This window comes from Micropterus salmoides, unplaced genomic scaffold (assembly GCF_014851395.1).
Source record: "Micropterus salmoides isolate LMB-PRFRI ecotype aquatic unplaced genomic scaffold, ASM1485139v1 Ms_hic_scaffold_19, whole genome shotgun sequence".
Taxonomy (NCBI): Eukaryota; Metazoa; Chordata; class Actinopteri; order Centrarchiformes; family Centrarchidae; genus Micropterus; species Micropterus salmoides.
The window spans coordinates 13,878,087-13,893,876 of record NW_024041039.1 but is presented as its reverse complement, the minus strand read 5'-3'; the positions used below and the strand labels follow the sequence as shown (position 1 = coordinate 13,893,876).

Here is a 15,790-nt window from a genome sequence, read left to right as displayed (position 1 = left end):
AAAAGGAGAGAGAGACAGAGAGAGAGAGAGAGAGAGAAACTAAAGGTTGTGCTATTACCTCAATGGCCAGCTCCAGCAGGACGGGAGCAGTGGGATGTGCCTTGGCTTCACTCAGATACCTTCAATATAAAAAAGAACAACAACAGAAGTGAAAAAAAAAAGGCCCACTAAGGCAGACAGAAGGGTAGAGGGGACTAGACCAGGCTAGCCAAGACATGCTAATGTCCCTGATGACTTTGCCCTAGGTGGCATATGGCAGGCTTGGTGCGGTTAAAACAGCACTGCTTGAAGGGCTTCAAATTTCCTCAAAGCCAGACAAGCATATGATAGTTAGTTAACCCCTGCTGCCCAAAAAGCCTTTTTTCCCTCGCCAGTTAAAACTGCTGCTCTCCCCAGATCTTACCCAGATCATCTCTGAGGTTTGTTGTTGTAAGTGGATTAGAAGTGCATTATCCAGCCTTGTTTTCCCCAGAACAATGGCCTAATAAGCTAGATAAAGGCTAATTGCAATATGCAAAGAGGCTTTTTACCCTACAGCCTGTTTTTCTTCTTTCTTTTTTTTTTTTAATTTGTCCTTATTCATTGAATTACAGATAATCATCCCATCATAAGCCTGTGTAAAGCAAATGTCCAATGGCTGGTTATTTATTTATTTTTCTGCTTTAAATTTGACATGGAGAACAGAGCTTTAGCTTAGCAGGTGCAAGTGGAGGTCTGGAATGAATCCTGAGGGTGGTGATTTGTTTGAAGAAGATTATATCTGTCATGACGGCCCACCTACTCTCTGACTGAGGAAGGCACTTGCCAAAGTCCCTTCCTCAGTCATAGAATGGGGAAGACACAGAGAGCATGCAAGAGTGGGGGAGAGATTTGAAAAAAAAAAGAAAGAAAGAAAGAAAGAAAAAAAACAAGAAAAAACAGTGACAGAGACAAGAGGAAGATAAACGAAAGAGAGAAGAGCAATAAAGCAATACAAAGCAAAGTAATACAGCACCTTTGGTAGTGGCTTTCAATAACATCTGGTGCATGGTGTCTTGAGATTGTTCTTTTGGTTCGTTTCTGTCACAAAGAGAACACAGATGTCACAACAACAACAACAACAATAATAATAATAGTACTAATAATAATGTTTGTTTCTAGAATAAAAAGTATTTCCATAGAATACACTTTGCAAAAGCTTTACAGTTTTCCAGTCCACTTGAATAAAATGCACTTTTCAGCTTTGGCTCCTCTTTCACGCTCTATTGTATATCAACAAGCGCAAGACATCTTGGGTCCCAGTAATTTCATTTCAATAAGTTCACTGGGGGTCAAAGTGTGCCAAGGCAACCTTGTTCAACCCCCTACCCCCACTCACTCAAACCTTGTATTCATTTCCCCTTTTTCGATCAAACAATGACCCTATTCCACATTCTACACTCTGACATTTCCATGCAATTCATTCGCAATCTTCACTGAGAAGGAGGAGCACAGGGGGTAAAAGAGGAAGAGCATTGGTTAAAAAACAACTTATTTAAAAACTACTACACACAAAAAAGTGTAATTCCACAGAGACAGGCAGTGTGACTGACACCTGTCAGGGGGATGATAAATGACTCCATTTTCTGCTTGTGCTGCCTTCTGCCACTGGCGGCAGCGGCCATTTATCATCATCCGCTGTCAGCCGTGGAAAGCAGCAGTGACAGTGCAAGTCAGCAAACATTTAGCACACGCAGCCGCACTACACGGGGAAATTATTATTGTCAGAATAATAATGGTTTAGCATAATTTATTACAGGTCCACCAAATAAGCAGGGGCTAGATGTTATTAGACAGATGGATGGGAAAGCTTGGCAGACATCCACTGAGGCTCAGACAGGCAAGGGCCCTCACCGTGAACGTGAGGAGGAGGAGGAGGAGGGGGGTGGTGGTGGTGGGGGGTGGTGGTGGTGAAATAAACGGGGGTATGGCGGGGGGGCTCCTCCAAACCAATCAGAGAGCTGGCAGTTCAATTACAAAGAAATAAAGGGACATTCATCATTCAATTAGGCACCTGTCAGGGCTCACAAAGGAAGAAAACTTCTAACCTGGTACTCCAGGGAGAAGATGCTCAGAAGAGTGGACTGCGAGTGACTGGAACAAATAAAAGAAGGACAAAGTTAATTACCAGAGTGCATTGCACAGAGACAAAGGGAGAGGGGGAGCTTCAAAGCTGGGGCCAGCTGCCCTGTAATCTAAAAGAACATGAAAACAAGTGTGGCAAAGTTGTTCCAGATGAACACCTCTGACAAAGGATTCCTGCCATGATGGCGTGGGTGTGGGTGGAAGGGGGAGGTTGTGTGTGGTATGAGAGATGAGAAAAATGTAGCTAGTTTTTTTTTTTTCTTTCACTCATTCATACATACCATCTTCTTCCATCCGCTTTCTCTCTCCCATAAGAGTGCTAAATGCTAAGTTGTTCTTAATTGAAGTGCACTTTCTGCTGTTGTAAACCTACATAGAAGGCAAGAACACTTACTCACAGCAAAGCATGACAAAATTGTAGAGAATTTAATGACATTCTTGCAAATAATTGATAGGATTCAAGCCCAATCGCTGAGAGAAGCACAGCATTCACTGCCACTTAAACTCCCTGGTATGGCAGATGTCTCTTTGCAAAGGAGTTGACCACTGTGAGTGTGTGTATTTGTTTGTTTGATCGGTGTAGCAACACGCGGGTAAGAGAAGGTTTGGCTGCTTCACTGTCAGTGCTGGCATATGGGCCCTTCTTGAGCCCTCCCACTGCAACTGATGGGCTTTGAAAATGGAAACTTTCACTGCAGGAAGCTGGGACTCCCAGGAGTCGGTCAATTCCATGGGTTGCCATAAGTTACATTCATCTTCAGCTCCAGTCAATGTCAAATACCTGGCAGAGAGGCAAACCAGGAAAACAGGCAGCTCCAACAGGGACCCACAGCCCCTTCGATACCCCTCCCCTATCCACCAAGCATCCTTTGCGTTGAAGATATTTAAAGCAGTGACAGATATTATTCTAATTGGATGATAGATACCTCCACCCAGCATATCAACCAAAAAGTAAAGAAAAAGGCATGCAGTAGAAGCATGCATGCACGCACAGACATACACATACAAACTGCTCTGTGATGGTCTCAAGTGTTTTTGTGTCATCGTACACTGCTCTCGGTACACTTGATTGTTAAATTTAATGGACTTTTCATTACGAGTCACCTGAGAGTGGTATGTAAATGCTGACGAGAAGCCAAAGCTCGCAATCTGCATTGAAATATTGAGTCTACATCGGCCTACGACATCAATCACTATAAACCATGAAATAACCATGTGACATGTAAATAAAGCCAAAGGAATCTCAAACATTGATTTCTGTCTGGAGTCTCAGTCTGTGACCAACCCTTAATAAAAGCATTTCAACCACTAGAATAGTTTAGAAGTTTATAATTACTTATCCCACCAAAGATGTCATCTTGGGTTCTTCAGATGCCACTTTTAAACAGTTTTACTGCTCTTGCTGAAAAACAACTAATTCTCAACTATTCCAACTCTCTGGGGCTCGACCCATCACACGGATGAGTCGCGTCAACCGCTAACTTACAGTTACAGTGAAGGAACAAATGTTTGAAGTGAAGGAGAATAGGAGGAAACTCAAAAAAACGCTGCCATCTCAGCATTAATTTAATTTTTGGGGACGAAGGGGCCACTGCAATTAAGTGGGCCATTAAATGGTCAACTGTCAACATGTGGACACTTAAGGGTGGAAAAAAATTTCTTCCACACTTCAACCTTGCACCTGAGCATTTGAACAACATCACAGCCTTATTGTTGGCATGGGACCATCACGATTCCCCTGTTGGAGCAGACATCTGTTAGGTTTTAAATGGATTACTCTCTATAATGAGCATGATTACTGCCTAATTGCTAAATCTATACCCTGTTAACTTTAAAGGGACATAAACTGCTCTAAATATCTGGGAAAACATATCTGTTTCAAAAACACAACAAGAACTTTTCTTTTTTTGAACCGTATTCAGTTTTTGCCGACATCAAAACTGGACAAAAGCATCAAAAACGCGGAAATTAACTGCAGTACTGAAACAAAAAGAAATATTTTAGATATTAAAGATTTCAAAAATATAAAAATAATGAGACCGATGAGGGCAGATAGCTGGATCCACACCAAGAGTTGTCTATGTTTTATAGAGTCTGTCAAGTTTTACATTGCGCTCATATTGCAAAATGCCCTTTTTCCATTTAACAGACATTAATAGTAAGTTATTGCAAGATTTACATTAATGTATATTCAACCTGTGCTCTCCTGGGCCCAGTATGCACACTTTATGCTAAAATATGGAGCCAAGTGCAGTCTTACAATGGGGATCTGATCTGCCTACTGCACAGCAGCATTACATTTTCACTGTAATACATCCACCTCCTTGACTCACAGTACAAGCATTTGAGAGACCCTGTCCTATATCAGTGGTTATAAAAAACATTTAAAAAAGGATACAAAAGAAAATACCCTTTTTCATAGCTATTCAAATATCAGATTACTTTATCTGTTTTCTTTTGTGGCTTTAAACAAAGCTAATGAGCAGCAGTTTATTAAGATTTGTGCTGATGAGCTCAGCAAAAGGATTAGTTTCTCTATAAAACATTGCATCATGCTATCTGACCTGAAGAAAAACAATGTAACAAGATTTGTATAGTAATGTTGCTTATTTAAAATAATTGTTAGATTTGAACATTTCTTCTCAGAGTTAATCCTAAATCAACAGCCTGGATATGACAGAGACTATAACTTTGGTTTCAAACCAGCGTTAAATCATCAAAATGTATTTTGTATGTTTTTCCAAAAGAATCTGTGACACTGCAGTGCATCCTTACATTGACCTTTATATGAGAAGAAATAAATAAAAAAACCCTCCCTCTTGGATATAATTTAGAACATGGGGAAACAGAAGGTTGGGAGACAGAAGAGCGGTTAGGGAATCGTTCACTCTCAACCTAATTACCCTTCCTTACAACATAAGACAGAGCATTAATATGCACTGGCACCCAAAATAGTAAAGCAGCAGATTAAATTAAAAACAATTAGGCACTTTCACTTTGTCATGGAGCTGGTATGCCTGTCTGGTCTGTGCTTTAGGCTCTATTAAGTTAGGCTATCCACTGGTTATGAATCTGACAAATTCGTGTTTGAGTGTTGAACTGCCTTATCTCCTTGTGCATTCAGAGTACATCAGTTTCTTAAGCATACAGGGAAAACAGCAGTGAAAAGCCTAGAAATTCCCATCAACCTTATTAATAGGAGATGGGGGAAATTCAAGCTATCAATTGTATTAAGAATCTTCCTATTTACAAATAATTAATTATAAACAATAGCTGTAATTTAGGTAATGAAAGCCACCTGGCTAATGGCATTGGTATCATATGCTGCAATCGTACTTAGCATTTGGTGGATCTGCATGCAGAGTATTGCATGGTGCGACTCTTCAGGGCATGGAACTGGCTAATTGAGTCATAGCACATATTTTTTACTAATGGCAGTGAAGCTATTTTGAAAAGGAAATGCCATGGATGAAATTATTCACTCTTCCAAAGTGTATGGCAATATTGTTTAGTTTTAATACCTTGGTCTACTGCTATCCATACAGCTATTACTACAATTATCAGCTAATGCGGTCCTAGAATAGTTAGGAGTAAGAGTACAACAATAACATATTAAGCATTTACTTTCCTATAGATCAATATTTTATAAAATGAAAAACAGCTGAATCTGGATATGCAAATGTTCCTAATTACACATGCTGATAGGCAAAATGCTAACATCTGTTTCTCTGTTAAGTCTACCGTCATCAGCAGCAAAACAAATGTGTACCGAAAAAAATCTTTACGCAACAATGTATAAATGTGATGTATTTTGACAAGCGATAGAAACAAACACAAATCTCAGTGTGTCATGCAGCTTCAAACAAATACTTGCACAATGAGCACACATGTTTACAGTTCAAATTTGTTTTACTTTTTTTCTGCAAAACAACTGTAAACCCTTGTGTCCCTATTACAATCAATGCAACAACAGTCATGTATGGCATTTGCTATAGTTGCAGAAATGTATTGTGTATGTATATTTTTCTTTTCTTTTCTTTATTTTTCATTGGTAAGCAAGTGTTTCCCTATAACCCTAACCTCATAACTTAAGAAAGATTTACCAACAGCCTGACTCAGAGTACATTCCACTGCATTTCCTAATAGTGACCCCCACTGTCTTGCTGCGGAAGGCCATACAAACCTACAAGCCTGCGGGGGACTGTGGACAGAAATGGCTTTAGCAGAAGCACAACAGGGCATCTCATTGCATACAATTGTCCTAATAGTCGAAAAATATGACCCTTACACAACTCCCTTCACTTTATTACAATCTTTAAAATTTCTGTCTGCTGAGGTGTCCTGAGATGTCAGAACTGTTATATTATGGTGGCAGAAAGTGCGGGAAGGATCCCACAATCACCACCCTAATTGTGATTGCTCCTGAAAGCTAGGGATCTTCATGACTGTCTGTGACTAAACATGTTATAACTATTATGGTGCGTTGTCATTGTTATAGTGCAATTATTGTCACTGCTGCTTCTGCAATCTGAGGTCCATGTTATCTGTCAAGGGGCGAGGGGGCCACTGGTCTGGCAAAGAAACACATTACACTGACCAATTGCCTACACCCCCAAGCGTGGCTGTGGAACTAGTACCATTCTGGGCAATTTGTCTCATTTTTTCTTTTGCAATTGATCCGAGTATGCAAAGAGAACCTGGGGCAAGAGACTCCATAGCTGCCCAGAACCATGGTACTCCATACTTTAGGTTTCCCTCTCTGTGTAAATAGCTTTGGGGGTTGAGGGACGACACTGATGCTCCCACCAAAGACAGTATGTTGGTCTTACACACATATATTCCAGTGTCAATAATTGGCCTCTACAAATATTAACATCCTATTCTGTCAAGCAATCCATCAAGATAGTGTCCCTTAGAATTGCAATACCTTACTTAAGCAACAGGCTGCTTACCTCGGTGTTTTTAGCCCAATGAGCCAAAAAGGCTTATAATCTATAGTGTGTGCTTGGACAACAACACTAAGATATAAAGAGGAAGTAGTCATTCCTGTGCCTCCTAATCAAGTAATTGATTGCATCTATTATTCATGAACTCCTTAGCTTGACGTGAAGTTGTAAACTCAGCACAGTGTCTCTTCTTTCCACATTTCTCTTCTCTGCTTACACTTCATTCATCCCTTCACCCTTCCAATGCACATCTAACCACATAAAGCTGTGGAATTATTTAGCCAGCTTCTCAGCCTTTAAGGGTTGTACCCCTAAGCCCCAACTGCCAGTTTGTGTTTTGTTCAATATGGGCAGCCAGAAGTATGAGGCTGTGCACTAGAGGCCATTGGTGCTGCCCCCACAGGCTCTAGCTCTAGATTAGTCTCTGGGTAATGCCATTGCCACTTCCAGGCTACAAAAGTCACTGTAGAATTCTACCTTCACAAGAGCTACAACAGTGCAACTCAGTTGATTCCACAGAGACCATAGTGTAAATCATAATTAAATCTAGAAAAACTCCAACTGGGATATTTAGCACCAGCACTGTTTATAAATTGTATGTATTTAAAACTGCAGTATGAGTATGTGGTATGTCTTTTGCATTGCAACATGTGCATATGTTTACCTCTTTAAACCTTGATCCAGGCGATCTATAGCAGGTTTTTGAACTGAAAATAATAATGTGAATATTCTGGTTAGTGAGCCAATGTAACAATGAAGATGATTACTGTAAATAACAAAGAAGTTTGATGAAGGCACATACATTTTCTGATTTGCAAAAATGTTATTTGACTATCTAAGCTAGATTCCTAATCTTCTGAAACTGAAAAATGATGAATCTTGCTAAGAAGAAACTATAATAGTAAGAGTTCTAAAAGTTAAATATTTTTTGGCATGAACAAAAAAAAACTGTAAATGGGTTCCCAAAACTATAAAAATGATAATAATTATAAAAAAAGATTTTCAAAACTACACGGATTTTGCTGAGGAGTTGAGCAATGAAGTTCAAATGCATCAAAAGCTTGCCAGTTTAATGCACCGTGCCTGTTACCAAATCCTTGGATTTAACCACCATGTAAAAAAAAGGGATAAACAGTACAGCCACAATAAATAATCAATGAGCAAGTCCCTAAGCTTCGTCCTGAGCCTAGATATTACCATCAAAAACAAAGTGTCTGTAGCCAAGAAATCACCATATCAATGGCACATGCCATAACAACCCCGTCCTGCGCCTTCCTTCCAAAGATCATGCTAGATAAACCCCAAATAACAGAGAAATTAACAAATGCTTGACATTTGCTCAACATCCATTATTCTGACACTTCTTCAGAATTTCAAAAGGCTGAACGCATGCTTAATCAACATTCATATTCCCAGAGCGAGTCCCAGCACCATATTGCAGCCCGCCTCAGTGCTGATGAAAACGGCACATTAGGGCCCGTTTCGAAAAACGTTCAGGGACTCCTCACCAGGGAGCTGCGTGTGTATGTGTGTTTGTGTGAGTAAAAGAGAGAGACAGAGAGAGGCAGTGGCTGTGTTCAAAGGGGAGGGATGCTTCACACTTTACTTTTTAAGCATTTTCCAAAACAGGGGCATCTGCCCCTTTCTGCACACCCTCCTACTTTCATGGCTGTGAAAGCCATATGAGAAGTGAGGCGAATGGCATTTTAAAGAGGGAGGCAATGATTACATCCAAATTCATTCATAATATAGCACAGAAGGACACAGAGGACTCACATTCCCTCCCTCTCTTTCTTGCCCTTCTTACACAGACTCTCTCTGGGGACAAAGGGTGGAAGGACTGGGGTCCCCTCTACACCCAAGGGAAGCCAGGCAAGGCCTCAGAGAGCAGCCCATCATTTCCAATTCTAATATGTGGCAAGAGAAGGACGTGAGGGGCTGATGTCACATTTCCCCCGCACTGGCCTGCAATGAGCCCTCCCACCCCCTTGCTGCGGCCCAGATACTAGGCAGGACACCACGGCTGGCTAAGAGGAGGGCAAGGAAGAGAGGGCAAGAATGGGGGTTGATATTTGCATGTCCCTCCATTGTGAGTGGGGGTAAAAAGTGACAGCACCGTGTCCAATTCTTTCCCCCCCAGAGCAGCTCGGGCCCGGCAAGAGAGGCCAGGCTGACAGATGACTCCCAACATCTGTGTTATGCAGCCGTTACAGATGAGGGACTCCACATCGCAATCTCTCTCTTTCTGTCTGTCTATGGGACACTCCCTTTCTCCTCCCACTACCCATATTCATAGTACAACAGAAAGACTGACAGACCTCCCGTGGAAATTACCTTGAAATGGCCTATAACAATCATTGTGTTCAAAGTTTAAATTTTCCTCCCTTTAAGTCTCCAATTAAAAGCAATGATTATGAAATGGTTCTGAACTCAATACAGCATACAGAGATTTGAGGATAATGGCTATTCCTATTGACCATTGGGACTCAACTCTAATGTTTAACTCCAACAACATTGGCGATTTTTCTATAATCAAAATATGGAAAATTGCAAGTATAAAAATAAAATATGTGGTGCACTGTTTTGCATATGTAATAATACTTTCTTTCAGAATTACTTTTTTATTATAATTCACACATGAACATTAATTTAGCTGGCAAAATTTTATAAAATGATAACACGGTACCATGATATCATCACAAAATGATTTCACTTAAAGTCAATAACGGATAATACAGAATTATAGCCCACTGAATTATAGCCCACCCCTTGCAACTAATTACTGTGAGCGTGTATTTCCTGGCAAACATTCCCATATATAGATGGGACAGGTACGTTAGCATAAAAATATAAGACATAATTTTTCCATGTGATAAAATGATCACTTAGCAAAACAATAGCTGCGTCCTCTGAAACAAAACTATCGCACATGCCGCTCAAAAAACTACCACAGCCTCCACCATGACTCTGGTAGACAACTCATGAATCACCCGGTGCAATGTGAAATTATTCGATATCCAGCAGATACCTGTCTTTTCTGTTTCTCTGGCTATTATAACTCAACCAATCTTATGCCCACCTCCTCAGTGCAGGCTTGTCCACAACAAACCCCTAACCCCCCTCCCCTGCCAGCCCCAGCCTGGCCAATATTTACGCAGTGGCAGGGCTCCCACACAGTCCGAGGGGACAGGAGGGGTGTGGGGTGGGGGTGGCTGACTGCCGTGCCTGAGCGCATGCTAAGAGATGATGGATGGCCTAGTCGATATGTTATGTCTTAAGAGCCTGATTTCCTGCCAGTCCAATCACTAACCCTCCAGAGCCCAGCTCAGCTGATTGGACAACCAGAATAATTTTGCAGGCTGTGAAAACACTGCTGCCGTGCCTGTCTGTCAGGCCTGGTGACGAGACTCAGGGATTTTAAAGAGCAAGGGCCTCCCCAAGATTGGTTGTGGCAAATGAAATAATAACAATAACCAGCAAGACTAAACAAAAGAGCCAGCACCTCCGGGAGAGAGAGATTGCGCAGAATTATTGAAATGAAAACGGTCCAGTGTTTTCCTTTAATTATTACACCCACCAGTACCACTTTTTGAAAAACTGGCATTTGCACTGTTTGTTAAAGACAATTTGGATTAGGAAACCAAAGGGATTAAGGAAACTCAAAATAAACATGAGAAGAACCTCCTAGTGTTGGTGTCTAAACATACAGGATATTCGATGAACTTTTACGCATGACATATTCTGTAAAATGCTGACAATCAGAACAAAGGCAAGCTCAAGCTCCGCTGTGTCCCCTTTGGGGACCTAATACCTTCTTCTAGATTGGTGATTAGGGCACAATGGAAGTAGGAAGCTCCAGATACATACGACTTTGTAAGCGACCTCGACGGGATCAGCCATGGTGTCCTGGTGGCCTTGGGGGATTACACATGTTACGTTCAATAAAGTGAGGGCCTTCAGTGTCAAGGAGAAAGGCAAACACAACCATTAACCTCTCTCTTCGATTTCTGGATGTGCAGGCCCTGCATGGCAAAGCACCGACTAATGCTGTGGTAGAAGCCCATACAGGAACCTGTGTGGAATTAATTAGTGATTATAAGAAGTGAATTAAATGGGGCTTATAAATATCTAATAAAATGAGATAAAAGGTGGCACAGGGATAAATGATTCTGCTATGGAGAGTTGATAGATAGGCAGATGATAACGTCACTGGATTTACCTTAACTTGCTCTCATGTATATAAATTATTATCTAAACACATTTAGTTTGGTGCATTTCGGGTTTTTAATCATTGATTAGCGATGTACAAAGCATGGTAACAGATGGTTATGCACAGCAGTATGGAGTTTTCACCATCTGTCATACATAAACACACCTACAGTAGCTACAGACAATATAACGCACAAGTAAGGAAGCTCACAATATTAAAAAAACTCCAGAGTGTAAGCACTTACTTTGGAAATCTTTCCTTCAGCATCTTCATACACTGACGGGTGGGTCTCAGCTGTTCAGTCCATCTTGCTATCTCTTTATATTCAGCTCGGGATAGTTTCATCTTCCTCTGTTTAGCTGATGTATCTATCTGAACAAGCACAACGTGAGAGTTTGATTAACGGATGCTCCTGTAGCAATCTGATCTGACAGCTGTCAAAAACAGCTGTAAACGTTACCTGCATTGCTAACCAAATTTAGCTTTATGTTATCGCTGCACCCTAAACGCATATGACAAAATAATACATTTTGTCTCACCTTCGAAGGATAACTGAGTGACTACTGTATGCAATACACTGTCAAATATGACGGTAGAACAATAAAAAAAAAAAAAACATGTTTCAAGGTTGTTTACCATTGATCTTGCTGTCCGTAGGACAGTTCCAGATAGCAGCTTCCCGCTAGGAAGTTGAACAGATGACTTTTGTCTGAGCAGCGCGTTGATTGGTCGATTCATCCATGGAGCTGAGTATACCAGCACGTGATTGGTTGCTCAGCAGCACGAAGGCGGTGTCCAGCTAAGACGTGCTGCTACTCGGTCACTGCACATCTCCGAGGCGTCACTGGATTCTCGTGCAATGCGATACAAAGGCAGTTACTTGAAATGAATCTCTCCTGCAACGCCCGTTGACGACTCTAAAGTCCGACAGAAAGTTTAAATGATTCAACTGTACGGACGGTGAAAGTTGCGTTTTAGAGAGGGAGAGAGAGTGACAGAGAAATAGAGACACAGGAGGAGAAAAAAGGGAGCGCCTTTCTGAATGTGTATGTAAAGTACAGTATATTTACAACTACCCAGTACAATTTATGTATCAATTATTTTTTTAACGAGGGTATTGGTTTTGTGCTCGCATGTATTATTACACTCAGTGATTTCAAAAGACTCAAAATTGGCTGCCTACAGTCTGCTTTTCTCTCCCCAAAAGACATGCTCTTTTGCTTTGATCATGGTCACATTTTTATGTGCACTGTTTAGTACAGCCTACACTTGAATGCAACTTGAAACGAAGGGTTAAGACAGAAATTTTAAATGAACTGTAATGATTAACTAGCAAAGCCTGATATGTGTTCCTCTGGTTTTCAGGAGCTTTCCACACCTTCAGTGGCTCACGCTCTTTTTAATTCTGCTTATTTCTTAAAATGTAATTAACTTGAAATTGAAACAATTGCAAATCGCAACAGGAAGGAACTGTTTAAACAAACTCAAAAAAACATTATCACTTTTTTGACTTTATTATATTACATCTCCAAAATACAACATCTTGCTGATAATGTTATAAGTGCAGTGATTAGTTTACTGTAAAGGAGACATAACATTCACCAAATTCCACTGCAGTGACACATACATCACTAATGTGTATATACTGTATTCTTTCACATTTGCAGTGGTTTATTCAGGGGTGTAGACAGGAATTCTGCCCCCCTGAGAGAGTATTGGTCTGGGCTCTTAATTATTTCCTACAACCTGCAGGAATTTTTGTTGGCCATCCCCAACCATCGGCCCCCCTCATCAACACCTTTCACCTCGCCAGTGGAGGTAGTGCTTTAAGTGCCCCCAGCAGAAATATGTTAATAAGTCCAAGGATGATGATGTACTGTGGTAGAAAAGACATGGGAGATGTGTTAAAGAATAATGTTGAATTTATGGGATAAATGTTTGCTCTGCCAACAGTTGTAACATGTTTAACTCCATACTGCTTGCATTTCAGTAGAAATAGCTAGTTATAAATGAAAACAGATATTTAAGGAAAAATTGTCAATAGTTATTGACAATTAGTGATTTATTTAGTTTTTCTAATTCCTACTGAACCATATGATTGCTTCATGTTCTGCAGTGTTGATTTTAGACAACACTGAGATAGGACTAAAATCTTTAAGACCTAATTTGTCAAATACATCCCTTGAGATCAATATAATTTTACAATGGCATTGTTGTGTAATTAGTCTCTGAACAGTGCTAAACCTCTGCCTACCCTAATAGATTTTCTCTTTAACCTTCTCCCTTTACAGTTGCAGGGAAGTCTCAAAGACATTTATGGTGAGTTTCACATTGTGTATTTTTTTTTATTGTGCTAAAATAAAACAACATAATTATCATCTCAAATAATTTGCCTTAAAATTGAAAATGCAAAAATCTCAGCTCAAATTGGCATTTGTGTTACCAGGTCTGTGACAATATCAAATAGTTCAATGGTGTATTCTTTTGACAACAACATGGTGTCCTCCGTTGTGGGTGAACAATGCATTGGTGAGCAGAAGGCGCTATCTGACCTGTGGTGCATCAGAAAATGGAGCTCATTGTTGTTGGGCAGTGTAGTATGATGTCTGCGATGAGCTGAGGTCTGGGGCTGTGTGTTCACCGGCACAGTCCCCGGGTCTGAAAGGGCTCAGTGCTCTGTGGTGGCTACAAAAGGGAGCTGTGTAGTGGGATTGGTATGGCCAGATAAGATCAGGGCCTCAGAGGAAGTCTGGTCTGATTGCTACAAAGGGCTGAGGTCAGGGGCAGGAGGAGCAGTTTACTCATCTAGGTATCAGAGGATCAGGGGGTTTGGTGGAGCCGCGTGTGTAATAGGTATAAAAGGATCAGTGTAATGTGATGGTATAAAAAGATAAAAATCAGAGAAGGGGTTGGAAGGCAGTGTACTGTAATGGCCCCAAAAGCGAGGGGATCAGAGATTTTGTTGTGTGTCTGTAAGTGTGTGTATGTACTCACACACCCTTGCATTGAATCCGTTTGTACGCATCTTTGATGGCTATGAGAGCCACAGTGAGCTGTGATGAGAGCTGAAGGAGAGAGCGAGCAAGGCGATGGAGGGATACAGGGAAAGGATGCAGGGGGAAAGACGAGTGCTTTGGAGGCTGCATGTAAACAGGGCAGTGGTACACACAGTGCCGTTAACCAGCTGTGAAGCCTGCTCACAGTGGGAGATGAATTTACAAAGGATGTCTCCCTCTGATATCCAGGAGATGCTGCACTGATCTCTGCTCCGCTGCTCTCGGCACACCATTGTAGTGCTAAACACTGTGCCACTAATGGCACTTATATACCTTAATGCCTGGAAAACATTTACATTGTGCTTGCAGCAGAGGGAAAGTGTCTGGCTGTGCAGCAGAGAAAATGTGTGTGTGTGCTTGAGAAATTGTTTTTTTATCGACAGCATCTTCAGTCGATGAATCTAAGATTTGTGAGGTTGTGTAATTTCCTTTACTCATCACACGGTTTAAGGAAATTGCAAGTCCTCCCATGTCTTGCACATTAGTCCCTCTTTACCATATCCAGTGATATTACTCACTATACAGAGAGCGCATTTTGTAGCACCAGATTGTCAGCATGACTGTCATAATGTTTCTTTTTTTTCCATTTGTGAAGTCAGTGACTTCACTTCTCTGCACCACAGAATTGCTCTCCAATCTTCAGGGAGTCTGGGATCTCAGCTCTAAAATTCACAGTTTAAACATGAGGCAAGCCATAACCAGGAAATGCCTGTAGTATTAGCAAGGTATCGTATTCATGCATTCCCCCCTGAACAGCATGACTGCCCCTGAAAATCCCACATCCATATTTTACATCACGGAAGACAAGACACATGTGTTTCACCCTAGCTTTCAAAGCTGTTTCTTCCATTTATTTTATTATCCTTTAATGAATTTAATTAGAGGACATGTAATTAAATGCAATTGTGCTCACCCCCATAACATACACACACATTTGGCTGTAAATTGCTCAAAATAACACGTGGGATGTGAACAAATTTACTGGATTAATAGGGGATTGATAATATTTTGGGATTGTATTTCACTCTAAATGGCTGCACGCGGAAACAAAGACTGCAGCCCAGGCTCATTAATCATAGTCAACGGGTTGCCTGGGTGCAATTTGCATGTCCGAGGTGGCTGCACATGCTGCCGCTCGGACTAGGTTGCTGGATCTGCCTCGATTTGGCCAGACCGTTAACACTGCGTCAATCAAGGCTAACCCAATAATAGTATGACAGAGGAAGAGGAAAAAAACATTTTCTCCTCATTACCCAACACTCCTTCCCCTCCCTCCTTCCCCCTGTCTGCCCAACTTCTTATTTTAGTTAGCACTAATTACACTGACCTGATGAAAAATGAAACCATTCCATTCCATTTATTACTGAAAGTACAAATGTAAGATTTTGTTTAAAGAATTTTGTGTTTTTGAAATGCTTAAAATTGTTAATTTTGTAGTATATATACATCAGATAGTAGTCTAGCATTTTAGCCTT

The 15,790-nt window shown here is 40.9% G+C and overlaps 1 protein-coding gene and 1 long non-coding RNA gene across 8 annotated transcripts in view; one reads left to right on the top strand and one right to left on the bottom strand.

The window, feature by feature from the left end:
- Nucleotides 1-12,012, bottom strand: part of cdin1 (CDAN1 interacting nuclease 1) — a 52,467-nt gene extending 40,455 nt beyond the window's left edge. The window contains exons 1-5 of one of the 5 annotated variants that reach the window (XM_038729354.1): nucleotides 11,896-12,012; nucleotides 11,504-11,631; nucleotides 2,067-2,112; nucleotides 995-1,059; nucleotides 59-119 (exon numbers count right to left, since the gene is read on the bottom strand). In XM_038729354.1, coding sequence (XP_038585282.1) covers nucleotides 59-119; nucleotides 995-1,059; nucleotides 2,067-2,112; nucleotides 11,504-11,631; nucleotides 11,896-11,997 — 402 coding nt within the window. In that variant the 5' untranslated portion in view covers nucleotides 11,998-12,012. Of the gene's footprint in view, nucleotides 1-58; nucleotides 120-994; nucleotides 1,060-2,066; nucleotides 2,113-10,916; nucleotides 11,122-11,503; nucleotides 11,637-11,798 lie in introns of those variants that run through there. The other 4 variants (XM_038729357.1, XM_038729355.1, XM_038729358.1 and 1 more) reach the window with 4 other exon arrangements.
- Nucleotides 12,013-12,089: 77 nt separating this feature from the next.
- The window catches only part of LOC119910645, a 28,715-nt gene continuing 25,014 nt past the window's right edge, over nucleotides 12,090-15,790 (top strand). Inside the window, exons 1-3 of one of the 3 annotated variants that reach the window (XR_005445668.1) lie at nucleotides 12,090-12,305; nucleotides 12,927-13,077; nucleotides 13,551-13,578. This is a non-coding gene — a long non-coding RNA (uncharacterized LOC119910645). The remainder of the gene's footprint in view (nucleotides 12,306-12,926; nucleotides 13,078-13,550; nucleotides 13,579-15,790) is intronic. The other 2 variants (XR_005445666.1, XR_005445667.1) reach the window with 2 other exon arrangements.